Source organism: Gymnoscopelus braueri (genome assembly GCF_963280865.1).
Source record: "Gymnoscopelus braueri genome assembly, chromosome: 10".
In the NCBI taxonomy this organism is placed as follows: Eukaryota; Metazoa; Chordata; class Actinopteri; order Myctophiformes; family Myctophidae; genus Gymnoscopelus; species Gymnoscopelus braueri.
Genome location: NC_137611.1, coordinates 12,488,368 through 12,516,270, shown reverse-complemented (window position 1 = coordinate 12,516,270; position 27,903 = coordinate 12,488,368). Strand labels below are relative to the sequence as shown.

The 27,903-nt window shown below is 43.0% G+C and overlaps 2 protein-coding genes across 2 annotated transcripts; one reads left to right on the top strand and one right to left on the bottom strand.

The window, feature by feature from the left end:
* Positions 1–152: 152 nt before the first annotated feature.
* On the top strand, positions 153–21,157 carry LOC308092898 (mitochondrial adenyl nucleotide antiporter SLC25A24-like). The gene is made up of 10 exons (XM_080439025.1): positions 153–900; positions 1,922–2,048; positions 2,704–2,791; positions 2,886–2,997; positions 8,826–8,987; positions 13,373–13,513; positions 14,386–14,493; positions 18,142–18,309; positions 18,888–19,038; positions 20,134–21,157. The coding sequence occupies exons 1-10, from the start codon at positions 697–699 to the stop codon at positions 20,316–20,318; spliced, it is 1,446 nt and encodes a 481-aa protein (XP_080295151.1). The 5' UTR covers positions 153–696; the 3' UTR covers positions 20,319–21,157.
* Positions 21,158–27,249: 6,092 nt separating this feature from the next.
* LOC308093373 (charged multivesicular body protein 4c-like) lies at positions 27,250–27,903 on the bottom strand (the record flags this gene model as incomplete). The annotated part of the gene is made up of 1 exon (XM_080439709.1): positions 27,250–27,903. The coding sequence occupies one exon, from the start codon at positions 27,901–27,903 to the stop codon at positions 27,250–27,252; it is 654 nt and encodes a 217-aa protein (XP_080295835.1).

The following is a 27,903-nucleotide window of genomic DNA, read 5'->3' as shown; positions in this document are numbered from 1 at the left end:
GTTTTCAAATATCCGATGGACATGGGGTAAAAAGTGCTCATGTGGGCCCAGTCAATTCTTTTTGTATTTTTTTCATAAAACTGGTTGCTTATTTCTCTCCCCAAATCTGGCATCACACTGGCAGTAGTACTGTAGCCCTATGTCCTCGATGCACCTCTCAGCCCAGCCGGTGTTCGAATTCCTTTCGATTAATGATTGCAGCGTGAAGCCAACACACGCACATTGGCCGCTAAGGGCTCAGGCGTGCATATCGATTACTTCCACGCGTGCGATCGTTTCCTATTGATGGATTAATAGCTTTAAAACCCCGGCTATCCAAGGCATCCGCAGCAGCAGGACGCCTCCTCCTGACTCGTCTTGCTTTGGCTTGCCTGCGGTAACTGGAACACTCGCCCCAAAACACACTCGCCCCTATTGTTTTCGCGGTGCCGCTAGCCCCCCAGCGGTTCTTGTGCAGTTGTACTTTTGTATTCGTTTTACTGAGGTTACGGTTAGGAATAAGGCTAGGTTTAGGCATAGATTTACCGAGGTTACCTTTAGGAATAAGGTTAGTTTTAAGCATAGTTTCACTGAGGTTACGTTTTGGAATACCTGGTGGCGACCGTTCCGAGGTCGCCGGATTTGGCCCGCGGGGCGAGCGTGTTTCGGGGCGAGCGTTCTTGTATCTCTTGCTTGGCTCGGCTCTGCCACATCACAATGCATGCGACCCTACGGACGTTGTTGCTATCCAACGCCCGGTGCTCCCAGTCCTCCTGGGACGCCGGCAGTAGTGGCAGTGAGAGCAGGTTCTACCGGGACCTGTTCGAGAAGCTGGACGCCAATAGAGATGGGAAGATCGATGTGGCTGAGCTGAGGGCTGGCCTCACTGCAATGGGTATATTCCGCCAGGGTGCTGCACAGGTAAAAAAAAAACCAAAAAAACACATATCTCACTTCTGACACCAATGTAACGTTTCACGCACCGAGCTGGAATCGAACCCCCAGCCGTTTCCAGCTCGGCAGAACCGGGCAGCAGGTAACAGGCAACGCCAAGAGAGCTATAGCTCCCTTGGGGGAGCAAGTTACGGCCGGGGGTCTTTTGCGGGGGTCGCTGCAGTAATATGTTGTTGTGCAATGTGACCTGTTACCCGACACCGGCATCAACACAGCTCAATCCGGGGTTCAGTCAGGGATCACTGACTGGGTCAGGGTTCAGGAGGTAGTTGTTTTCTGTCTGCGAAATTGCACGTCAACGTCTTTCGTGTGTGTGTTCGTGTGTGTGTGTGTGCATGCGTAGCCTATGAATGCGTGTGCGTTATGTGTTGTTACCGGCTGCCGACTGGCCCCTAAAGAAAACCACGTCTTGAATGCCAAATAGCCTAATTGTGTTGTGCAGTAGAGACTATTATTACTAAGTAACTACTGTATTACGTTCCCCAGTAATGAGGGGTAAAGGGGTTACTATTGCCAAAACAGTATTGATTTTTAAAAATACATAGGCTATCTATCTATCTATCTATCTATCTATCTATCTATCTATCTATCTATCTATCTATCTATCTATCTATCTATCTATCTATCTATCTATCTATCTATCTATCTATCGAGAGGCTTCAATGTGCATCTGGCTGATTGGTGACTCCTGTGTGAGGTTAATGATTGTTCCAACAAAGTGGATTCAGTTCTAAAAGCTGACTATCACTTTTTCAAAAAGGGTGTGTGTGTGTGTGTGTGTGTGTGTGCGTGTGTGTGCGTGCACTGCAGGATGTGAGGGCTAGTGCAAGTCAGTAATATTAACAGGTCACGACTTAGCACAGTGATGTGGACCAGATAATAGGCTACCACACAGACACTTTCTGGGGATTTTCACTCAGACCCTCCTCCCTCCCTCCCAACTCTCAATGGAACAGCTGCACTAACCAGGTCATGTATTTCTCCACAGAAAATTGTATCATTTGGTGACAAAAACAAAGATGGGTGCCTTGACTTCAGCGAGTTCACCAGGTATCTGAAAGAGCACGAGAAGAAGCTGCAACTGACGTTTAAGAGTCTGGATAAAAACAACGACGGTAAGGCTCAGTTCTAGAGTTGTTTCCGATACCAGTACCGGAAAAGCTGCAGATATACTGCCTAAAATGCTGGTGCTGGTGTCTGTGAGTATGCCAGGCTATGCCATTCCCATACCACACAATTCATCGCATGATGATATGTCATTTACAGTTATCAATTATTTTCTATTTTGAATTCTTCAGTTGATGTTGCACTACTGTTTTATATATATTTTTTTAATTTGTATTTATTCCTAGATCAGTGGTTCTCAAATCTTTTAATTTGAAGAACCCCCATAACTCTGAGAGTGTACACATTTGTACACTCTCAGAGTTACAGACCTGTAAGGGTCCATTTGGAGCCCTCAGGCCTCTCAACGAACCCTGGGAGTCCCCGGACCCCACTTTGAGAACCACTGTCCTAGTCTAGATATATCATGTTTTTTTATTACACACTGTCGGATGGGTACTCGGTATCGACCGATACTACAAGTTATGGGTATCTGAATCGATATTGGAAAGGAAAAAAATGGTATCGGTAGATCCGGTACACGTCTACTCTCGTCTACTAGTTCTAGTCCCCAAGTGTATGTTCTCTTTATCACGGTATATATATCGACAAGACAATTGACTGTTCAAACTGCAACATGGCTGTGTGTCTCCCACATCCCTGCAGGACGCATTGATGCCTCTGAGATCCAGCAGTCCCTTTCAGAGCTGGGCATGGACATATCTAGAGAGGACGCCCTGAAGATCTTACAGAGGTTTGACATCTTCTTTGCGGCTCCAATTATGGCTAGAGTGTGTTAAACATCAGCCCATAGCTGACGACGACGTGTTTCCTCTCTGTCTTCTCAGTATGGACATCGATGGAACCATGATGGTGGACTGGAATGAGTGGAGGGAACACTTCCTGTTCAACCCTGCGCACAATCTGGAGGAGATCATACGCTACTGGAAACACTCCACGGTGAGGGACAGGGACACACGTGTAAAAAAAGAGTAAGCAAGTGGAATGCACCGACAGGCCATCTTGAACCTTTTGTTCAGATATTATAGATCTTTCAGATCAGCTGTTGAACTAAAACTGTGGCCTTTTATTAGGTTAACTCATCAGGTTCTCAAACCTTTCAGCCCCCACCACCCAAAATAATGCTGCCAAAGACTTGCAACCCCCACTATCCTTGGAAGTGATTTATGCCTACAAACGTTTGTGCGCACATGCACACATTGTATAGGCCTAATAGCCCTAGGCTATTGGAACACGGGCCATAGTGACACAAACACAAAAGAACGCACAATAGCATAACCATAATATTCATATCGTAATTTAATGTAGTAACCTGAAGTTTACAGTGGGATACTTCTTGTCAAGGACACCCCAAAATTATATGTTTTTGGCCGCCAACCCCATCAAAAGGGGGCTTCCAGGGACCCCCCAGAAGCAAAGATTTGAGGTAATAATGTTGTTTCAAAAAAATATATGTATTCAAAGATTTGCACAAATGTTCAAGATTTTTCAAAAATAGCAGATCAACTATTTTTGAGTAGCCAAAGTATTAAAAAAATGGTTATAGGCTCAAATCTAAAATGACACAGATGCGTTCCCTGATTGAATGGGTTGAGCTCCTCCAGGTTGGACGACAGTAGCTCCATAAAGAACCTCTCACTCCGCTATACAGCTCCGAGATGAGGTTCTATGTCGTTACCTTCCAGAATCGGGTGAACGTCCGCCAAGGCTCCGCTGTTTACCCTTTTGTATATGTTGTATCCCAAAACTAATGGTAGATTCCAAGCCGCACGGATGTTTAAAGTTTGGTTCGGCGCATAACATTTTAGGAACGGAGCGAAACTACCCGTTTAAATCGCTTATTTAGTCAGCCTGTGGCCATGTTTCCCATTCAACCCGGAAAACCCCCCTACGTCCGCTGCCAGTACTGCTCCCGGTTTGGCTACAATGGGAAACATGGCCACAGGCTGACTAAATAAGCGATTTAAACGGGTAGTTTCGCTCCGTTCCTAAAATGTTATGCGCCGAACCAAACTTTAAACATCCGTGCGGCTTGGAATCTACCATTAGTTTTGGGATACAACATATACGAAAGGGTAAACAGCGGAGCCTTAGCGGACGTTCACCCGATTCTGGAAGGTAACGACATAGAACCTCATCTCGGAGCTGTATAGCGGAGTGAGAGGTTCTTTATGGAGCTAGGACGACAGGTGTTGTACGGCTGTTATACAGTGAATGGTGATCACATCCAGTCATATTGTTCTGGAGCTGTTCTTCACAGTGTTAACGCTTAGTTCAGGTTCCTCCGTGAATTCATCCAGCTTTAGGAAACATCAATCCTACACATTTCAACTCACGCAATCCAACGTTTGGCTTGCTAATTAGCTGCGTGCACACTTTCACAATTCCTCTCCTCTCCTCTCCTCTCCTCTCCTCTCCTCTCCTCTCCTCTCCTCTCCTCTCCTCTCCTCTCCTCCTCTTGTCTCCTCTCCTCTCCTCTCCTCTCATCCTCTCTCCTCCTGTCCTCCTGTAGACACGGCAGTGCAAACGACAACAGTGCAAGTGGTTTAGTTTTAGACAGTGCACCTCAGATGTTAATGAAAGACAAAGTGGTGCTGTACATGGGGGGGGGGGGGGTAGCCAGAGTATTGTGGACTAGTGGGTTTCCTCCTTTTCTAGAAGGCATAAGGGTGAACGCTCTGCAGGAAGTGTAGGAGGGGACTTCCACGATGCTGGGGGCCCCTGCTTATGCAGTGGGAGTGATGCGAACCCTCTTCTACCATGCCGTTGAAGGCACAAGGGGAAGCCTCGCCGACCTTGAGGCCAAGGAGTCGCGCCCGAGCGCCTCCAGGCGCGAGTGCCCGCGACGACCGGCCGATGGTCTGCTAGTCGACTAAGCGCCGTCCGAGTTATGTACCGATAGGCACAGAATCGTAAATAATATTGGTGGGGACTGCGTTTGGCCCAACTGCCACTCACTGCACTAACTTAGCCCGCCAGCCCCGCCCCCTTGTGCCTTCAACGGCATGGTAGAAGAGGGTTCGCGGGAGTGATAGATGTCCATGACTGGCGGTAGGCAGCATCCTGTGGTTTACTGTTCACACTACCTGTCGCAGGATCTCGGTCAGAGGTGGAGCAGTGATGCAGCTGGTCCAAAAATGTGGAGGACAGGATGTAGATAAGTTTAAAACAAAGTTTATTCTATAAAAATTGCCAACATGTTTCGACCAGTTAAGGGTCTTCCTCAGGGCGAGAACTGGACTCACAAACATACAAACCCATTAAATAGTGTTCGTTCACGTGAAGTTAACGGGCAATTGGTTACCACCTGTTACCATTGACACTTGCCAGTTCACTTGTAACTTCACGTGAACAGACACTAATTGAGTTGAGTGTTCAGCATGGACATCTCCTGATGTCAATGAGGAGCTTCTTGGTCTGCAAACCAGCTTGTCGGATGCTCCGCCTGTTTGAGCCGTATGCAAACTGGTAGGGGTCCATTGTGGCAACAAGTCTGGCTTGAGCACAATCGAGTGGTAATCAGAAAGGCTATTGTGGGTTTCTTGGGTACTGGGATGATTTTATTGGTGATGAAGCAAACTGGGGCAACCGCGTGGCTCAGTTGCCACAAAAAAAAAAAAAAAAAAACAGTGGGGGAAGGGCTTCAGAACCGGCTAAAAGTATGAAATAGGATGAACAAAATATATATTACTGCTATTAGGCAGTGCAGAGTTCAAACAGCACCTTTTAAACAGGGTTTTTGTAGGTACTAAAAAGGTCTAAAATCCCCAAATCAGATTTTTTGTTTCAGATGTAATTTTAAGAAATAATCACAGTTCCGGTTTGCCGTGAGCCACTGTTTCAGGGTCTTAAAAGTGGGATACAGTATGTAGGACATTCCCTTATTACAACATTTACTTAAGTGACAGCGCATTTTGTCCAAATGCTATGTGCGCCTATTCCTATATCACCTCACTGTCCCCTGTAGTATTGGCCCTGGTGCCACTGCCAATGCAGTGTCAGCTCTCTGAGTAATGAATTCATTTAAAGGAGGCAGGCCAAGCTCATGCAAAAAGCCTTATACATAAAACAAGCACATTTGAAATGCGAATGTACTTGGCTAATGAAACTTTCCCTTTCCTCTCGTGCCTGGCTCAGTTCATAATATCCATAGCTATACTTGGCTTTCAGGATCTTAAAGAGGCAACAGGCAGCCCGTGGGCCAGAACTGGCCCACCAACAATACTATTATTTGGCCCGGCATATTAGTTTTTTAAAAATTATTTACAATATCTGACTGACCCAGTCCCACATATAGGCTCTAATGTCCAAATAGAGAGACTACCGTTACTGGAAGAATTCTTATTATGCTTTTATCCATACTGAGAGCAAACAGGCACATGAATTGGGCAGCGGGGTGCACTGTGGTGCTGAACCCTCCCATAGTGCCATCAGCAGAATGGGTTGAATAAATGCATAGGTCTTTTCTTTAAATGATCTGTTTTCACTGTCAACCTTCCTATTTAGACTTTTGGATGAAAACGTTCTCTTGTTTAAAAAAAAACCACCCAACTGCGTTTCACACGCCACCGCCAAAGTTTTTTCATAATAAAATCACCCACTGCCAGGGTTTTTATCATTCTTTTATAGAAACAATGTGAATTATTTGTCTGTTTATTTTTTAACATTGAAGTGAATGGATTTTTTTTTATTTTATATTTTTTATTTATTTATTTGTTAGGGTTAGGGTTATAAATTTATACTCAAAAATTAGAGAAACTTTTTAGGAATTCAAAAACAGAATAAAAGAAAATAATTAAAAGGGGAGAATTCTCCCCTTTGGCGGTTCAGACCATTGACTGAAAAGGGGAGAATTCTCCCCTTTGGCGGTGAGTGTGTTAAACAATACACTGTTTCTCTCATAAGAGACCTTGAACAATCAAAGAGCTCCTGTTTTATGAAAGAGCTCTTGTTTATCTGTTCAAAAAAGGAGTATAACTGTCTCTCCAGATAAAATGTTCTCTGACCGGAATCATTCCATAGTGCTACCAACCCAAACCCGTTTTAATAGAGGTCACACTCTAAATACACCATTTACCATTTATTTTGTGTCATTGATTGTACTGTCTAGGTCTTGTATTTCTATGTATGTTCCCCTGGTCTAGTTTTCTAGGTTCTATGTTTGTTTGCCCCAGCTGTATCTCATTTGTAATCAGCCCTTGTGTATATCAGTCAGTCATTGTTGAGTCATTGTCTTAATGTCTTGTGTTTTAGTTTGTCTGAGATGTTCAGGGTCACCTGTCTCCTGTATTGAAACACCCAATATTGGGTTTTTGAACACTCCCTTGCCTGGCTGTCCTGCATTTGGGTTCTCACCGCACCACAGCACGTTGACACCTTGTGTCCTTGATGACCAGGAAGTGTCTTTATATATTTTCTGTGCGTGCGCATGCTTTGCACCCCTGATCTCTCACGGGTCAGGTTCGCTCACTGTTCTGAGGGCTGTTTTGTCACCCGAGCCCTCACACTTACAGGATCAACCAGTTTCTGGTTGGCAAAGGTCTTGGAGACTCTGATCATCATCATCAATACATTTACTGATCTAGTTATAGTCACAGTAACAGCATATTCCTCCAGGGTAACCACTTCAGCCCTATATTTATTTATGTGTTACTGCTTGTAGATTTTGTAAAAAGAAATTGGTAAGTTTGTGCAAATCTGTGCAATTTGTCAGCTATAGTGACATTGCTAAAATAGGGATACCAGGTTGGAAGTTGTTAATGTGTTGATTATTATAATCACTGTGTTATGGCCCGTCATAACAGCTACCCACTGTGACCTTCTGGGAATCAAAAAACAAACAATGAGAAATGTGACCACAGTTTATATGAAGCATCTTAAAGGGATAGTTCACCCAAAATGTTTTATTTTTCTATCGATTAGTCACCTCATGGAGACTTGAATTCATGGATATTTTTTATTTTTTGTCGCATTCCTAAGCCAATAATTTGATGACCAGCTGACCGGTAGGCATCGGTTCCGGTAGGAGACACAAAGGAGACTCTGTTTTTTAGCTATATCGTCTCTGTCGGGTGGAAACCTCACATGTCCAAAACTGTAACTTTTTAGGAAAAAGCAGCAAAAGTAGCAGATCTACAAGCTCAAAACATCTGCTACTTTTGTGTGACGCTGTAGTATGATCAAGTAAAGCATTCATTTACGATATATAGCAACATAGGTTTTTCAGAGAACCTATGTCTTCTAAAACTGATTTAGAATAAATGTTTTAGAATCGGCCTCAGGTCTTAATGGGTTAAAGCATGCTAAGTTTTAGTCTTTACTGCACTAGTATGTCTGGAATGTAGTTTGTCTGGATTTCAAAAGCACCGACCAAGCAGCCTTTGAAAGTAGCCTAATACGTGAGCTTGGTTTTCATTTCCATGCTGCTTCCCTCTTTTCAATAATAGTGATTTTATTTCTCATTTTCTACTGGAAATAACAGGAAGTGAAGAAACTTAATCAGCATAACTCTTTTGTGAATAAAACATGCAACGCATTGTGCGCTTGTAGATCGGCTATTTTTGAACAGCCGGAGTATAAAATATATAGGGTTCAAATACGTTCAACTGTTCCTCATTTTGCTGGGGAAACCCTGGAACCGCCTCAAAGGCCCCCCTGCCCTGGGGGTCCCCGGACCCCCGTTTGAGAACCACCGGTAGAGTGCGTATGCGTACTTGAGACTGATCATGTGTGTAAGTAAAGAGTGAATGTGCTTCAACCCTCACCAGGTGGTGGTGGACGTAGGGGACAGTCTTGCCATCCCAGATGAGTTCACAGAAGAGGAGAAGAACACAGGAGGCTGGTGGAGACAGCTCGTTGCCGGGGCGGTGGCGGGGGCCGTGTCCCGCACCGGCACCGCACCTCTGGACAGGCTGAAAGTCTTCATGCAGGTGTGTGTATCCTCATTAGCAGAAACCTTGGGTTGTAATAGAAGCCATTGATGGCTAAACGCTAAAGCCTCATTTAAAATGTGTGAGCCAAGCCATGGTTCGTTCATGGCTCATAGCTCTGTACTAGATACTATTGGAGCTGTATGATCTAGGGCTGCAACTATCACATTCTTGATTAATTGGATAATTGAGAAGTCAGACAATAGTGTCGAAAAGTAGCGAAAATAGCTGATCTATGAATTGAATTAACTGATTAAATGAATGAGTTCAATTAACTGTTGCACCCTTACTATGAACTATGAGCCACAGCTTGGCTCATACAGTATTAATCAGGCTTAATGTCCAACTGCCCGGGCCAGGTAAAAAACGAAAAGAAAGAAAAAATATATATATTTGGGCAAATGGAGTTTAATTTCAGTTTTTTTTTACTGAGGAGAGGGGGTTCCTTCTTTTTTTGTGTGTTTTTAGAGACAGGGATGCAACCTTCCTTTGTTCTCTAATCACACAAAGATTATGTCCATAAACGCACTCATGCTCTGCTCAGAGCAGCTGCACTCAGCTCTGTTCACGCAACTCATCCTACAATTCATCATAGCTGTCACAGTGTGACTTCACTAGTAAGAGGACCACACCTCTACTTAAGGTTAACCATTTTATTGAAACGTAATGAGATGAATGTGAAACGGAATGAGGAGCCCAAGGTGGGGCGAGACTCAGGGTGGCGAGACTCAGGGTGGGGTGGGGGCATAGTCTCGGGAGCTGGCGGCCACCGTTGCTCTACTTGGGGAGCGGTCGGTCGTCTCTGCTCCATCACTGCCACCCATGGGTTCCTAGAGAAATACACACAGAACGAGGAAGAGCGGGAATCGAGGAGGAGGAAGGAGGCGGTTGGGGCGGAGGAGGACGTGAAGCAGTTCAAAGAAGTCGGTAGAGAGATCACATGTGTATTTATACTGTAAATTATATACTTTAAATGATTGCACTTCCTTTTTTTTTATCTCTCCCTAGCATGATTTGGCTTAATTTTCAACAGCCTAAAAATAGTCACATTCAACTGGAACTTTCACATTTTTACCCTCAGCATGCAAGTAAACTCACAGAAACCAGTTCAACCAAAATACGTGTGCTAATTCATCAGATGTTAAATTCATAGTGTTTTCAGAGAGATAAGAATGTAGAGCCCTAGATTGGCCTCTACATTCTTATGTTGGTTCAATGGTTCAATTGGTTCAATTTAAGAATTGCAGGTTAAAAAATAAAACCTCCACGTCCTGCGCCGTCCCACAATAACCTGGATGTAGCTCACCTGAAGCATGCATCGCTCTGGGTAGACTAGTACTGTTGTACGGTAACAGAGGTACAGTTATACAATAATGTTAAAAGGATAACACAAAACGCCCTGACAGCTTGTTTCCATGGTGGTCCTATGTATTCAATTCATCAAGACATACAATACTATACCAGAAATCATCAATACTAGGAGCAGTAAAAGTATATTTACAGAAAAACCAGTGGGGGGGGTCATTTCTTTTGGCAAGCTTGTCTAGGTCCAGTTGCAAATTGCAGACGGGTGCTCTTTTATAGCGGTTTTGAAGGAGGGTAGGGAGTCACACTTTTTGATGGGAGTTGGTAGGGCTTTCCACATTTTGGTGGCATAGTCGTAGAATGAATTCAACCCCATTTTTGTGCCGAATCTGGGGGGGAATGAGATCAGTCTGACATTTGGACCAGTGTGATCGTGCTTTACACTAGCTTGATATGAATACTTTTATCTGATGTCTAAATGCAGAGGAGTTGAACACAATTTCAAAACATTGTTATATGTACTTTATATTGTATGCATCTAGCTCATTGTGTTCTTGCTCGTCTCGCACTTGAAAATAGATGTCACACAGTGTTATAGTTTGCGGGTGTTTACTTGCTAAAACTGGCAAATGCACAGATCCTATGCGTTTTGAGTGACTAATACTGTATGAGGCGCTCTGTAGAAGATTCAAATGATTGCGCTTCCTCTTGTCATCTCTCCCTAGCATGATTTGACTTAACTTTTGTCCAGAACAGCCAGAAAACAGCACAAGGGCTGTTTGGAAATAAGTAAGTAAACACCCTCAGCATGCAAGTAATAATAAAAACGTGTGCTGATGCATAGAGTTTTATAACGGATAAAATCTGACGCATAAATAATGGGTAATTTTATCCAAAGCTCTTTGAACAATTAAAGGGAGCCTCCGCACACTCAAACCTGTGCAAAATCTGATTTTATTATTAGTTTTTAAACTTTTTATATAGCTAGCTTCAGGCATGAAGTAATCTATTGTGATTTATTTATAGTACAACACTCATGTCAAAATCCTCATTTAAACCTAAAGGTTGTACACTTTCTAGGGCAGGGGTTCCCAAAGTTGGGGTCGCGACCCCACTTGGGGTCGCGGGAGACTGACGGTGGGGTCGCGGAATTATTTTGGGTCATTAAAAGAAAATATATATATATATATTTATTTTTTATTTTAATTTAAATTCAACAGAATGGATGAAATACAACCTAAAATGATTACAAATAGTACATTTTACCATTTTAATACATTTTAAATGCGCACCGAACGTGCAAGTTTATGTGCATAAATTACCTCCAGGTTTGGGTGGGGTCGAGAGTCAATGGCCCCCTTATTTTGGGGTCGTGGGCTGAAAAGTTTGGGAACCCATGTTCTAGGGTATGGGTCCTGTATAGCTCTCTCTGGCATAACCTCTTGTCAACATCATTTTTTTAATCCAAAGCTGTTTAAAATTGTACATGTACATTCTCCCATTCACACACATTCACTGTTGGTGAATGAATGCGATGGTTGCGCGGAGGCAACCGTGCAATTGCAAAGCAGCAGCTTCCTCATCTGGAGCAGTTGGGACGGGGGTCGGCAAGTAAGCTTGGCCTCAGGCATACTCCTTTATGAGCAGAGATAAATGAGCCCTTTCATAGAACTGGAGCTCATGGTATCCTCTTAGATATGGAGAGCAACAGTGTATTGCTAAGCAGTCATTCACCCTCAACATTAATAAAAGGTTTCTTCAGGTGGGGGTAGATTCACCTTGGACTTTATAGCCTACACGTAGGACAGTCAGATATTGTAAATTATTTAATTTGCGGGTCAGATATTATCGCTGATGGTCCACATGTTGCCGACCACTGAGTTAGGGAGTTCAGTGTCTTGCTCAAGGACACTTGGAACACAGGAGGAATCGGGGATCAAACCGGGAACCTAGGCTCCCAGTTGGCATAGGCAGCTGTACAACCCTACCTAGGTTCTACCAAATCACTTTAAAGATCTACAGTATCTTCTTCTAGACTGAAGTGGGTATCATGCATTTACCATAAAAAAAACAGAATTTCTCAAACTGGGGGTCAATGAGGAGGTCTGACTGCAACACATTCTTGCAATTGTGCTTCTTGACAGGCCCAAACGTTTTCTTAGATGTTTCTTTTTCATATTCTGAATGTAGTTCTGCTTTATTGGCCAGTTACTGCACCTGGTACACTACTCATACACACACACACACACACACACACACACACACACACACACACACACACACACACACACACACACACACACACACACACACACACACACACACACACACACACACACACCACACACACACGTGTTGAGGAAGCTTCTTTGAAAGCATAGTTTTGCAACCTACCAATCCACTACCAAAAGTGGAAGTAGTTGAACAGCAAAGCAACCCTCAGGGGAAATATGGTTTGGTAAACTAAAGCTATATAGAAAAGCTAGTTCAAACCAATTGGTAAAAACAAGATATTGGCAATGTAATACTTAATATATAATAATGATAGTACTAAATCATTAATGTGTAAAGTCCACACAATATGAGTTGTGTTTATCGCTAAAAGTGCACACTTGTTCACTTAAGCATTCTGCATGCTAGTCACATAAAAAACAACAACTGCCCAGTATCCATGGCACAGTTCCAGGAATGTCAGCTTGGTTTTGTATGTAATGTCCGTCATTCAGACACCACGGCGGACCGCACAACTCACTATTGCAGCATAAAACTGTACACTGCTTGTATTTTATCTTTGCAATATTATCAAAGGTACAATCATTTTCAAGAGTTTATTATCATTATTATTGTTGTTATTGTTTCTTTTATTACTACTGCTATTATATTTTAGAAATCGCCTGTCGGGTGGAAACCTCATATGTCCAAAACTGTTACTTTTCAGGATTCAAATTGCTGTAGTGTGATCATGTAGGGCGTTGATTTTACGGGAAAAAAACTCAAAAAGTTGAAATATGGAGATAAGAGGTTTCTGCCCCACAGCGATGAAATATAAAAGGACTAATCATCGCACTGATGGGTTGCAGGTCAACACCAAGATCAACATGCTGGGAGGCTACAGAAAGATGATCAAAGAAGGAGGCATAAGATCGCTGTGGAGAGGCAACGGCATCAACATATTCAAGATTGCCCCAGAGACAGCAATCAAATTTATGGCCTATGAAAATGTACAGTACCCCCTAGTGCTCCTCGTATACGTAGTCCCGTGTTAGGGCTGTCAGTTCTCCTCTGTAAATCCCATTTGAATTTCGAATGCTTTATTATTTTTAATATTCCAATATATTCAAATATTTTATATAATATAACATTTCATAAAATAATTTATAGTTGTACAATAATAAGCACCCACGTGCACACATACAAATGCTCTAATAACAGGCTAAACTAAATGCTGAAATCAACTATATTAGTTAAGGGTTATGACTTTAATTTAGGATCATTCTCGGGTTTTTTGATAAGAGGAGAGTAATATATGTTGGGGATCTCTCTCGTTGTGACCCATCACCGCCTAGTGCCTGTTTTTGCTTCGGTGTACGACAGTGTCGCGCAGGGAACACAGCTGACCTACAAGCTCACAACGCATTGCATCAGTTGTGGGCTTGCAGATCGGCTGAGGCGGAGCTACAGCTTAACTGCATGTCGCACACGGACAGAGAGAAGCAGAGCTGAGATCCTGAGAACATTACAGACGGACAATGTTACATAAAACTTTCGTTGTTGTCATAATAATTAAAGTTTCTTAAATTGAACTTTCAAGTGAAGTTTCCAATACCGAAATGCCAACACTATCCCGTATATCAATAGTAGTTCTCAAACTTCTTCATGCCAAGGAACCCGAAAATGATATATATTTGGCCGCGGACCCCCCTATCTGAAAATGTTTTGTGCCAGGGACCCCCAGAAGAGCGGATCTATGTAAAAAAAAAAAGAAAAAGCGTTGGTTCACTTTGAGAACCAATGCCGTTTATCACTTTTGAAGTTATTGCATTATTTTGAATTTCTTTGTTCAAAAATAAAATAAAATAAAATGTGTTTGCAGTACAAGAAGCTGCTGACAACGGAGGGCCAGGTAGTGGAGACACACACCAGGTTTATGGCTGGATCTCTGGCTGGAGCCACAGCACAGACCTGCATCTACCCCATGGAGGTAAGCACCTCTCACCATACACACGTACAGTCCATCTACCACATGGAGGTAAGCACCTCTCACCATACACACGTACAGTCCATCTACCACATGGAGGTAAGCACCTCTCACCATACACACGTACAGTCCATTTTTTTTTTAACACATTCACTGCCAAGGGCTTTCTAATGCTGGCAGGTCTAGCTTCTGCCAGCATTTTTAAGCATTGATTCTGACAAATTTGTCAAGAACCACAGAATATTTATCTCCAGTATGATCGATCCCCTGATGGTTGCTAATCACGGAGGGTTTCACTGTGCTTCTGTGAAAAAAACAAAATTATCATCGTGACCTTAAATGACGGAGATGTCCGTCAATGGCTAATGAAGCCCCTTATAGATTGCTACAGGGATGTCTGTCAGATGCGAGCGAGCAAGGTTAAGTGATTAGCTACCGTTAGACTATCCTGACCTGCTGTGAGCAACAGAAATATCAGTTTCTCGTGTCTCTATTAGTTGAACGACTTGTGGCCGTGTCTCGAAACCAAACGCGTACGTTGTATTGGTCGAGATTTGCATGCTACTTAGTTGGAATACAGCGATTATGATTCATTACAACATGGTCGAGGAGAGCTAAACTAATGTGGAATGGGGCCGCGGTCTGTTCGTTGACTTCGTTCACATGCATTTTCTCCATTCCTGCTGCCAGTTCATTTGCACAATAATGCACAGTTAAACGTTGCAATTCACAACCTTGCAATCGACAAAATGACTGCACAATCGTCCAGGTGCGCTCATAACATGCACATGATGCATACATAGCCAGTTAGAAGGCAGGGAGCAGACTGAGCTTTATTTTCAGCTTTGAACTTGTTCATTCCAGTTTTTGGCATTTAAAGTAAAGAAAAGTCAATGCAATCTTTGACCAGATTGTAAAACCCAATGTGAAAATGGGAAATGTGGGAGTATTGTAATATTTTACCAAAAGGAAATCATATGATAAAGCTATATTTTTTCTGTTATCATATTGGCTATGAATGGGTAGCAATGGTTATCATACGCTTATTTAATACCGATATATTATATTTTAGTTTTAAATACGTACTGCTGCAATTAATATACAACACAACACCACTAATTTTTGAATGAGAGAATTTGAGGAAAGTGATGCACTTAGTGCAATAGTTACTCTGGGGGGTTGGACTAACTTGAACTTGCAAACAAGTGACTGCTCAATTGACATTGATCTATCTCTTATTGATCTGAATACAATAAATATGAATTTCCTATTTAGTGTATTTCCTATCAAATATTAAATAGGAAATACGCTAAATAGGAATACCATAAATGTAATGAACTAGAAGTTCTGCCCGCTACGCGGGCAGAACGTCTACCCCCTACCCCCCCCCCCCCAACCCCCCCAAAGAAAAAAGTGTTTGGGGGTACAAAATCATGGGATAAAGAAAAAAAAAAATACCCAGAGCGTCCGCCCCCCCCCCCCCCCCCCCCACCCTTAGGGGTCCCTGGTGAAGGAAAACTGTAAAGCCACAGCCACACATGCAAGATGTTGCACATGAACTCTGCAGCCGCACTGAGGCGCTCCAACACAAACACACAAACATGACAAACAAATTACGTCCGGGCAAAATTAAGCGAGGGCTTGCTTATTTTGGGGTTAAAAAATCGTGGGAGAAAAATGTCCCCCAAATTTTTTTTTACATTTTTTAAAATAATTTTACTCCCAGGGGGTCCGCGGACTCCCTGGGAGTCTTGGGGACCCCCACGAAACATTGCAGACCCCCGTGAAACATCGCGGACCCCATCGGCTGTTTTTTTTTTTTCATGAAGAAATGTCCCCCAAAAAAGTTTTAATTTTTGTAAATAATTTTTCTCCCAGGGGGTCCGCGGACCCCCTGGGAGTCTGGGACCCCCGCGAGACATCGCGGACCCCCGTGAAACATCGCGACCCCCGTGAAACATCGCGGACCCCATCGGCTGTTTTTTTTTTGCAATACAAAGCCTTGACTACAGCACAACAGATCTGTGTGTGTGTGTGTGTGTGTGGTGGGGGTGGGGCGGGGGGGACAGGCGAATTTTTATTTTTAAATAGGCTCTGTCATGATTAATTAACCACACATATGAAGTGAAACAACTGAATTATATCCAAACCATATATTATAAGTGAATTCCTTGCCTCAAAGAAGAAGTTTGAGAGCGTTTAATAAGCGAAAATAAGAAGTGCAGTAGTGCACCCTGACTCGCACAACCAACAATGGATGCCGTTCGTATTTTTTCAGGCTGCGAACTCGCCACCTGATTGGCCAACATTTGCTGTCAATCACAGAACGATGAGCGACGTTGCCATGTCCAGGAGTTGTAAGCGTGAAGTGGGTGTAAATTGGTTAGAGAAAGTGCGTTTAATAATATATAACATGTATAAAGAATATATTGAATATATGGAAAGGTCCATAGGCATAGGTATGTTAGTATATATTATATAGATCCAGCGTGTCTGTCCCCATCTGTGGTGTTTTTGGCATCAACCTGGTGGCTTGTTGCTGGCCTTTTGTCTTCCGGAGGAAAAATCACGGAGCGGATTGCGTATTACTGTCGCGCAACCTGGCAACGTCTTTGAGGCTCCTAAAAGGTCTCACCTTCCGGTGTGTCGGTAATGTGTGGGGAATTTTGTGTTGGACGGATTTAATTATGGTGTGAGGGGGCAAATGTGTGTTGAGCAATGAAAAGTGGACGAATAACTGCGTGAATGAATTGCGCACGTTGTGACTGGTGTTGTAGTGACATGTGAGATGTTATTGTGGTTATTTCGCCGAAACAAATGCTTAAAAATGAAGTGCCTTCAGTCGCACCACAGGAAGGGCTGACTTTCCTCAAATGTATATAGGATGTACCCGACATCTGATACTAAAACCACCTTAATCCGGGCACCGCATTGGCATGACGTCATGTGTGTTTATGGAACCTTTTTGAACCTAGAGGATTGCACAGTGCAAGAGTTCAGACAGATGGAGTCCAGAAGAAAAGTTCTGACAGAAGTGTCATTGTCCAGCCAGGGATATTCTTATTACACCAGGTCAGAAAGAGTCTAGAGACGTTCTAATTCCATACTAAACTAGTCATCAATCGGAACAGCTCATAATAACCCTATAAAGGTACATCCCTCTATCGCCCCCGCTGAGATCCGGTGCCCAGTAGCGAACACGCTATACTGCAGTCCACCACGGTGCGTTTTGGGACTAGGCCCAACGGTCATTACAATCCCAGGTGACTGTGGGTATATCTCTTAACATCCATCGTGGAGCTGTCCTACTCGCTGAAGGAAGGAATTTGTCGCTTGAGATTGGACTGTTCAGAACTTCTCATTCAACTCAGCCTGAACCTGCAGTTTTTCAGCTACCAGACACACCCGCCAGTGGAGGCAGAAGTACTCTGATTAAAAAGCAGCAATACCATAAAATAAAAATACTCTGTTACAAGTAAAAGTCCTGTGTTCACAATTTGACTTGAGTTTTTGTGTTTTTGTGAGGAAATGCTCGAATGGCAACAAACCTCTCTGTTCCCATTGAAAATCATTGTCAGAATCCGCATTTCTGGGGTTTTAGGACTACAAACCGTAACTCTCTTTCCCCCTCTGTGTGCTTTGTCTGTTCAGGTATTGAAGACCAGGCTGACCCTGAGAAAAACTGGCCAGTACAAAGGAATATTTGACTGTGCCAAAAACATCATGAAGAAAGAAGGGGTCAAGGCCTTCTATAAGGGCTACGTTCCAAACCTGATAGGCATCATCCCCTACGCTGGAATAGACCTGGCTGTTTACGAGGTATGTGTGTGTGTGATATCTGTGTTTGGACCCAAACGCAGAACAGACAGGCGGCACAGGTGCAGAGCAGGTCAAGTGCAAGATGATTTAATTGCCAAAACCAGGAACACACTAGGAAGCACAAAGGATTATGTTGAGAACACTAGGAATAACAAGAACTAGAACAGAACAGAACAGAACATGATAATGTGAATTCATGCGAACGGGATGGTTTACCAGGCTACCTGAACTCCACTTTGAGAACCACTGATATATAAGAATCTTTTTTCTTTTTCTTTTTTTTTAATACATTTTTATCCCACGGTTTTGTAACCCGTTTTTCACCCGGTGCCAATTGCCTAAGCTTGTAATCCTGGGCGCTACTCTCCCTCTGCCAGCCTGGGGAGAGCCCCGAACTGAGTTAGCAGGCCGCTTCTTATCACCTGACAGGGGGGAGTTCCCCCGGTAGGACGTTGCGTGCTGAAGGAACACGTTATTCCCACCAGTTCCTTTCCCCTCCTGGCAGTATATTTTTAATTGTTGGATTGTGTGACAACAACGCCCTGATGTTGGTACTCTTTATGGTTACGGTGCCTCAGCTGCTGAAGAACGCGTGGCTGTCGCGCTACGCCACGGACACGGCCAACCCTGGAGTGATGGTGCTGCTGGGCTGCGGTACCATGTCCAGCACCTGTGGCCAGCTGGCCAGCTACCCACTGGCTCTCATACGCACACGCATGCAGGCGCAGGGTAAGTACCATCACTAGGCCTGTCAGTGCTAGGGATGGTATGACAATTACAAACTAAAACTAATTGCGATTAACGATATTATTGCGATAATCCAAATATGCTTAAAACTTAAAATGCCACTTTTGTGAACCACTTGAACTCCCAGCATCCCTATTCTGGAGGGAACGTTCGCCAAAAATAGCCGATCTACAAGCTCACAACGCGTTGCGTTGTGAGCTTGTAGATCTGCTATTTTTGGAAGTTGTACTGAATTTGCAGCTCAACAAATAATTCATCCTAGTGTATGATGGAGGACGATTTCACGATAACTTAAAATCTCCGCGATACGATTATTGTGAGCGTTTTTTTATCACGATAAACGATAATAACGATTATCGTCCCATCCCCAGTAGTCAGTGTCACCATCATGAAATTGTTCTCGACGATTAATTGCAGTTAACGATTTAATTGTGTTTTTGGTAACATGCCTTTGGTACATTATTATATCGTCTCTGTCGGGTGGAAACCTCATATGTCCAAAGCTGTTATTTTTCAGGATTCAAATGAAAAACATTGCAAAAGTAGCAGATCTACAATATCGAAAAGCGTCGTTTCGCGCCGCGTTTCGCGCTTGTAGGGCCACATTGCATATACTGTCAGGCCATTCTATGTTACTCAAAAGTAGCAAAATTGGCGATTTACAAGCTCAAAACGCGGCGCTTTGCAATGCGTTTTGAGCTTGTATTCGGCTATTTTTGCTATTTTTTTTATTGGAATCCTGAAAAGTAAAATGTTTTATTTAATTTCAGATGTATTTAGTTTTTTTTTAAAATACAAATACATTGGACATAAAAAATAAAATAGAATTTGAATACTAGTCATTAAGCTACTAATATGGACTGAAGTAATTAAAGGGGGTCATGTTTGCAATTGTAACAGCTGAAATCAATAATATATCAATATTCCGATATTAACCTGAGGGCCGCATTAAGTGAAGGTGGGGGCCGCCGCATGTAGCCCACGGGCCGCCAGTTGCCCATGTATGACATAGGGCGTTAATTTCTGCCCCGACAGCAACGTCATGCTATGTTAATATAAAACTTGTGTGTCCCCCAGCCTCTCTGCATGTAAGTTCTGACCAGTCGTCGATGCGTGGAGTGGTCAGGAGCATTGTGGCCAAAGACGGTTTCTTTGGACTCTACAGGGGCTTCCTGCCCAACTTCATCAAGGTCATTCCCGCCGTCAGCATCAGCTATGTGGTGTACGAGAACATGAAGACCAGCTTGGGGATCTCCAAATGACAACCTCGCCCACGACGAGTATAGCCGAGTAAAAGAGCAATAAGGTCTCCGACTTTTAACTGCCGCGTTTAAAAAACGAGACCAACGCCAAACATGACTGTCGGGCACGGATTCAGCCAACCGAGTGCACGGACACCCCCGTGATACCGTTGGGAAAGTTGGAAAAAAAAAGAGCGATTTACGTCTTAGATTTCAAGAATTATTATTGACTTAAAATAGTGCCAAGTGAGACCAAACATACCGGGCACAGATTTAACGAACTGGTCCCGAGGTTAAAAGGCCTGTGATGTGAATGCATAATAAACTAGAGGGTTGCCTTTCACCAGCCCACTTATTAATCATTTGTAGGAACTAAATTAGTAAGCATGCAGCAAAAGCATATTTAAGATCTCGACTGAAAACGCTCGTCAGTGTCCGAGCTCTGTCCAAGGAAAGACTTGAACGCGCAGACAAGACATTACTGTTTGCAACACTGATATGAAGTGGACACCGGCGAAAAGAGTTAACAGAATGGCTCTTGGAATGTCTCGCTATGTTGTTCGTTGAAGACTGTGACCAAACCAATGTTTTAGCGCTTCTTTGGCTAATGCCTGTTATACGGTGAACGTTTCTTTTTTTTTCTTTTTTAATCAACACCAGTAAATCTGCTCTCGAGTTCAGACATATCCTGTTTACAGTAACTATGAAACGTTTGTATCCAAATGATGAGAAACCCAAATAAGATACCTTCTTGGACATGTACTGTAGGACACTAAGGTGTCTGACACATTAACCCATTGTGACTGGGAAGGCATCTGTGTGTCATTTTTAGATTTCTTTGGCTATTAAAAAATAGCAGATATACAAGCTCATAGCGCGGCACCGAGTGCCGCTCTGCTGTATGAGCTTGTAGATCTGCTATTTTAGAAAAATCGTAAAAACAGTTTTTGGAAGAAAAAAAAAAAGTATGTTGCTATATCAATGGTTCTCAAACTTTTCCATGTCAAGGACCCCCAAAATGATATGTATTTGGCCGCGGACCCCCATCTCAAAATATGTTGTTCCAGGGACCCCCAGAAGCACAGATCGGAGTTAAAAATGTTGGCTTTAAAAATATATATATTCAAAGATTTGCAAACATTTTCCACGATTTATCAAAAAATAGCAGATCTACAAGCTCATTGTGCCGCGTTATGAGCTTGTAGATCTGCTATTTTTGAATAGCCAAAGTAATCTTAAATTGACACATGGATGCGTTCCCGGTCTTAATGGGTTAATATGTGTCGGTGAGCCCATTAACCCACAGCTGAGGCCGATTCTAAAAATGTTTTCTAAATCCTAACAGTTTTATGAAAGACTGATGTTTCTATATCAGTGGTGCTCAAGCTTTATCATGTCAACCTAACCCTAACCCGAACCCAAAATGACATGTATTTGACTGCGGACCCCCATCTCAAAATATTTTGTTCCAGGGACACCCAGAAGCAAAGATTTGAGTTACAAATGTTTGCTTAAAAATATATATATTCAAAGATTTGCAAACATTTTCCACGATTTTTCCAACATAGCAGATCTACAAGCTTATAGCTCGGCACAAAGTGACACGCTATGAGCTTGTATATCTGCTATTTTTCAATAGCCAAAGTATAAAATCTGATTAAAGTGTTTAAAAGATGGTGATGCAAAATGAGGTAAAATGACACGGATGCGTTCCGGGTTTGAATGGGTTAACACGAGTACTGTACTGTGTGCATGCAAACACTCAATATGTTTTATCCTGCTGCGATATGAAAATTTACAATTGCACATTTTTGACAGCTAAGTGACCCATATCGTCTGCTGTGGTGTGTTACTGTTTTATGTGGTCTTTTTGATTTAAATTTCCTGTTTACAGTTATTTACTATTTTAAATGTCTGTCATTGTATATATGCAGGCCACCTGTCTAGGCTTGGTTATGATCATTTGACTTAAATACTAATATTTATTTACTTTATTTCAGTGGTTCTCAAAGTGGGGTCCAGGGACCCTCACAGGGTTGCTTGAGAGGGTTCTTAATGGACCCTTAACAGGTCTGTGATTCTGAAAGTGTACAAATGGAACCAAATAGACCCCATTTTGTACAATCTCAGAGTTATTGGGTCCTGGTCCTTCAAATAAAAAGGTTTGAGAACCACTGCTTTATGTAATTGAATTTCAGAATGCACACAATCAACACACACACACACACACACACACACACACACACACACACACACACACACACACACACACACACACACACACACACACACACACACACACACACACACACACACACACACCCCTAAAAAAGGAGAACAATCTCGTACTAAGTTTGGATGAGCGAATGCTAATGTTAAAATGTGGTCAATCATTCTTATTTTGTTATGATATTTATATTTTACTATGGCTGTTTGACATAACTGTCTGCGTTTTATTTAGGTTCGGAAATGTGTATGGCAATCTGCTCTGAGGTCAGCAGGGAGTCTCATTGACTCCATCTTGTGGCGAAAAGAAACTGGTGCAAGTTGGCGAAAGGTTGACGCAATTGTTACTGTTCTGTGTTTTGAAATGTGAAAGAAAACTAAAATTCAGAATTCCCTAATAAATTATTTTTGCCTTTAAATATTGTGCTATTGTGTGTATGATGGTCTAATCATGCCCAACATATGGATGCCAGGTTGAAAGTGGTTGAAATAATTATTGTGTGGGTATAGAAGGCTATTTGCCCTCTGCATTGGGAAATTAATGTGCACAAAGTAGTGATAGGCATAGGTAGTAGGCCTAAATTAAAACATAATTCATAACCTCTTGTATAGTGCAATATTATATAGCAATAATAATGCATGGTTGAACTTGTCACAAAATCCCTAAGGCACACCTGGAATTGAAGTTGTCTGTGCCATCTTTGTGCCTTGGCACACCATTTTGTTGTTATTGTTATTGTCAGATATTACAGTGAGGGAAGGAAGGGGGTAATTTGTGAAGACGTGAGGCCTAAAAAAAATCCACAACTTGAGACTTGTGAACTAGAGATCCTCCTCATCACTTCAGCATCACCTATTACACACATTCCTGACTGAGGTAAGTTGGTAGCCATTTCTGCCTCTTTTCCTGAGACCTTGAGTGCTGGTCAGTCACTTATAGAATGGCCATATTAGCTTATTACATGGACAAATAACAGTTGAGTGTGGTATGTACTGCCTCTAGTGATCACACAGGAATATTATGCAATTTGTAAAAAGTACTTGTTGGAATAACACTGGGGCGAAAAATTACCATGTATTTGCTTAGAGTTGTTACATACAGAGTTGTTACATACTGTATGCATGTTATGGTAATTTCCCACCACAAACATGCCCAATTGTTACACATCCACCAAAAGTTGGATGACCTCAGAAAGAACATTGTACTGTGTGTGAATTAGAAACACGTGACTGATGGTTCCATAGTGGTTTCATTTATGCTGAATGTAGGCCTACCCCAACAACTCATTGCAGCGCAGCAGCTATAAAATGTCAAAACTTAGTCAGGAAAAACAACAAAAAACAAAGACTTCATATTACGTCAATTTATCTATGACATCATCAGTTTTGTGTTGTGACTCAAAATCTGGGCACGGTCTTCGCCCGATCCGAATACCATTGACTTCCATTATTATGAAATGAAAGTTAAATATCTCATGAATATTTCAAAATGCATGGCCTATACCGGCACAGTGCACAAGACATTTGGCACGCAATAATGCTTAAACAAATGTTCTGTATTTAAATGCCTCCTCAGCCTGCGGCATTCGTAACAGTCAGTTCACCTGTTGTTGCAAGCATCTTAAAATAAAAAGGCTTAAATGTCCGAGCTGCTCCAGTGTCCTCTCCTTCGCTGCTGTACTGTCCCGTTCCTGTGACACACCAGACAGGCCTTGCTCTGGCTGAGGCGCGGTGGTATTCCTCTTCTACTCTCAGACGGCTTACCACCTACAGAGCCACGCCATAAAAAAACTATTGGGGGTGCCTTGTAGCTCAACCAGATCACATTGTCCTTTTGAGTTGCAGGGACCTGGGTTTGAATCGGACTTGTGGCATCATGAAGACATGATGACGCCATGAATCAGATTTGAACTCAGGTCTAATGCCTTTCTCCCCCCCCTCTCTCTCTCTCTGCCCTCGGTTTCCTGTCTCTCCTATGATCTGAATAAAGCAGAAGATTGCAACATTGCCTGTCACTGGCTATGCTGAGCGAGGTGCTTTCTTGTACAGGTGCTTTGTGATTGTGACAGCATCTTTCTGCCTTTCTGTTAGCCTTGGGAGGAAGGTGATACTCTGTATATTCTAACTCACTTCCACAGCACACAGGCGGAATTGAGTACAGGTAAACTGGGGTTAATCCGATAATGAACAATGTCTGACATGACCAACATCGAGCAAATTGAGCCTTACGTTGTTGAATCCGAAAGAATGGCAGAAAGCAGAGTATTGATCAACTCACAAAACCTCATGGTCAGCATGGCCAGATTACCCAACCCAAAGAGCCATATCCTGTTGGGCCCCCACAGTGTGAAAATACAATGAAAATAGCAGATCTACAATTTGATGTGTTGTGAGCTTGTAGATTGTCTACTTTTGCTATTTTTAAATGATTTTGAAAATGTTGACATTAATGACATGCTGAAAATTGGAATCCAGATAACTTTTGTCTGATTTAGCTTTTTTCCATTTTTCTTTTCTAATTGGCCCCATGGCGGCCTCCACTTTGAAACCCACTAGTCTAGAATGTGTTTATTTTGCCGCGCATCGAGGTAGCCCATCTGCCTTCTGTACTCCGCCCATTTGTTGTGCTCCTCCCTCTGTTCCTCCATCTTCTTCATCAGCGACTTTGCAGACAGGAGCTCTTTGGCCAAAACGTGATTCTCAACGGTCAGCTCCCTCCTGTACTGCTCCCAGTGGTCGTGCTGCGGCGTGTGTTTGTCCATATCCTTCATCATCAGCTCCGTGGTCAGGATCGTTTCGGCCAGAGCGTGATTTTCATCAGTCAGCCTGGTCATGTTCTGCTCGCATTTCTTACGCAGTTCGTCGTCATCTTCCCCCAGACCGTCCCGTTTAAGAGAAGGCCCAAACGAGCTGGCGCTTCGCTTGAGAAACGATCGTCCCAGTGATCCGGCAGCAATGACTTGCCTTAGATAGTTGAACACTAATGACATTGTGGTAAAGGTAACGGATATTGACGTATGATGTTAGTGTAGATAAGTAGTTAATATCTTAAAGGTGGTGGAAGAATTTACTACAATTCCCTTTATCAATACTCATGGCTGAAGTTGAACCTCTAGCTAATTTATATACAGCTACAGATCCTTGATGACGTGTGCTTTCCCATTTATGGTGCTTTCTCTTTCTACTAGAGCAAATTGCCATATATGGAAAGGCATATTAAACATCACATTATCTTATACGCATGAGTGATTACTTTTCTGCATTGTCTCAAAGCTTGTATCAACAGAATATGGGTGAGTTCAGAAGCATGCTCTGACAATCTTTTCAGATGTCAAGTTAACCCATTGAGATCTGAGGCCGATACTACAAATGCCTTCTAAATCCATAGTTCTCACACCTTCAAGATTATTCAAAAACATTCAGAAATAGCAGATGTACAAGCTCGCAGCGCGGCACAAAGTGACGCACTGTGAGCTTGTATATCTGCTATTTTTGGATAGCCAATGCAAAAAATCTAAAATGACACAGATTTTTTTTGTTATAAACATCAATATCACCGGTTTTGTTACACGTATACGTAGATGCGTGTTGACTCCAGTCAGTTGCAGCTTCTTTGGTTCTCCAGAAGTGGGGGTCTGAGGACCTTGAGGGGGTTCCAGGCACAGGATGCTGTCAATGCACTGAATGGGACATTATCACGTTTAATCAGACTATTGATTGGTCTAGGTAGGTGAGATACTGACCTACCGACGGGGCTCAGTAGGTGTTTTGTCGTTATTCTGTGGGTTGATGAAAGTTGGGGCAAACGCTCACCCCAAAACATGATTTACAATTCCTGTGCCTATCGGTACATAACTCGGACGACGCTGAGTAGGCTCAAGCGAACTTCGCAGCGTTCGGCACGGCAACTCGCTCGCTTTAGCTCGCTCAGTGGTGCCTCTCGTGGCTCAAGTTCGCTTGAGACGGCGCGCCTCCGACGCGGTCCAAAACTGTACTTTATGCAAAACACCTACTGAGCCCTGTCGGTAGGTCAGCATCTCTTGATTAGACCAATCAATAGTCTGATTAAATGTGGGTAGTTCAGTATCTCACCATACTTAGACCAATCAATAGCCTGATTAAACGTGATAATGTCCCATTCAGTGCATTGACAGCATCCGAAATGGGTGTTCCAGGAGGTCCCCACCAAGATGAGGAACAGTTTAAACTGTGCCATTTTATTTTTGGTCTATTAAAAAAATAGCTCATCTACAAGCTCACAACGCACTGCAATGCGACGCATTGTGAGCTTGTATATCTGCTATTTTCAAATACATTTTAAGAACATCTCTTACGGGAGTCACTGGCACAAAATCTTTTCAAATGGGGGTCCATATACGATGAAAATGTTTGAGAAAACCTGCTATAGTCTCAAGAGTACCAAACAAGCTGCACCTATCACATTTAGCAATTACTTCCTACTGTAGCAAAATGAAATAATAATAATAAAAAAATAAAATCAACTACAAAAGTGCACTCCTCAGAGCGCAGATCTCTACCAAACTGCTGGTTTGTCTACGCAGGGCCCGCGAACTTTGGAAGTCAATAGGAAAGGAATAGGAATATCTGACTGATAGATGCATCCTGCATCTTGTTCATGATCCCCAGAGATAAAAGTGTGTCGATTTGTTGAGTTTGGGACAAAATGACCATCTCTGATCTGTAATGCACGTGGCAAATGCCATGTCTACATGCTCCCTGACCACTGCTTTAGATCCTCCATTTCATCCCCGTCCTTCTTCTCCTTCTCAGCAGGTCTGGAAGGTAAAGTGGAAGGCACGCTGGGAAGCGCTACGCTCTCCGCCCCGTCGATCTCCGGAAGCTTCCTGTCTAGGTGGTCCTGTCGCAGCTCTTCCAACTCGGCCAGCAGCTCATCCTCGTCGTAGACCTCTCCGTAGCCGATGGGTTTGGAGATGACGTCGGAGATCTCCTGCGCCAGCTCCTGCTGCTCTGTGATGTCCTGTATGAGGTCGTCCACCTTGTCGATGTCCATGTCCGCGTGGACAGATTTCATGGCCTTGGCAGCGAAGGCCATGTTCTTGAGCACTTCGGTGTTGGCATTGGCGTTCTCCAGTGCCTCTCTCTGCGACTCGACGTTAGACAGCTTACCCTCGATATCGTTCAACTCCTTCTCGTGCCTCTTCTTTCTTTTCAAGGCCTGCACGGCCACCGTTTTTTTTTTTTCTGTGTTGTTTTCTTTTATGGTAAGCCGTTGCTTCTCGATGCTTTTCTCTAGAGACTCCCGTTTCTTCTTTAGCATCTCCTCTGTCTCTCTGAGTTTCTGAATCGCCGCCTCTTGTTGGCTAGGTTGCCTTTGCCCTTGTCCTCCCCCGCCAAACAT

Coding starts and splice junctions, on each gene's coding strand:
- LOC308092898 (XM_080439025.1), top strand. CDS start 697: ATGCATGCGACCCTACGGACGTTGTTGCTATCCAACGCCCGGTGCTCC. Junction 901..1,921: donor TCCGCCAGGGTGCTGCACAG/GTAAAAAAAAAA, acceptor ATTTCTCCACAG/AAAATTGTATCATTTGGTGA. Junction 19,039..20,133: donor CACACGCATGCAGGCGCAGG/GTAAGTACCATC, acceptor TGTGTCCCCCAG/CCTCTCTGCATGTAAGTTCT.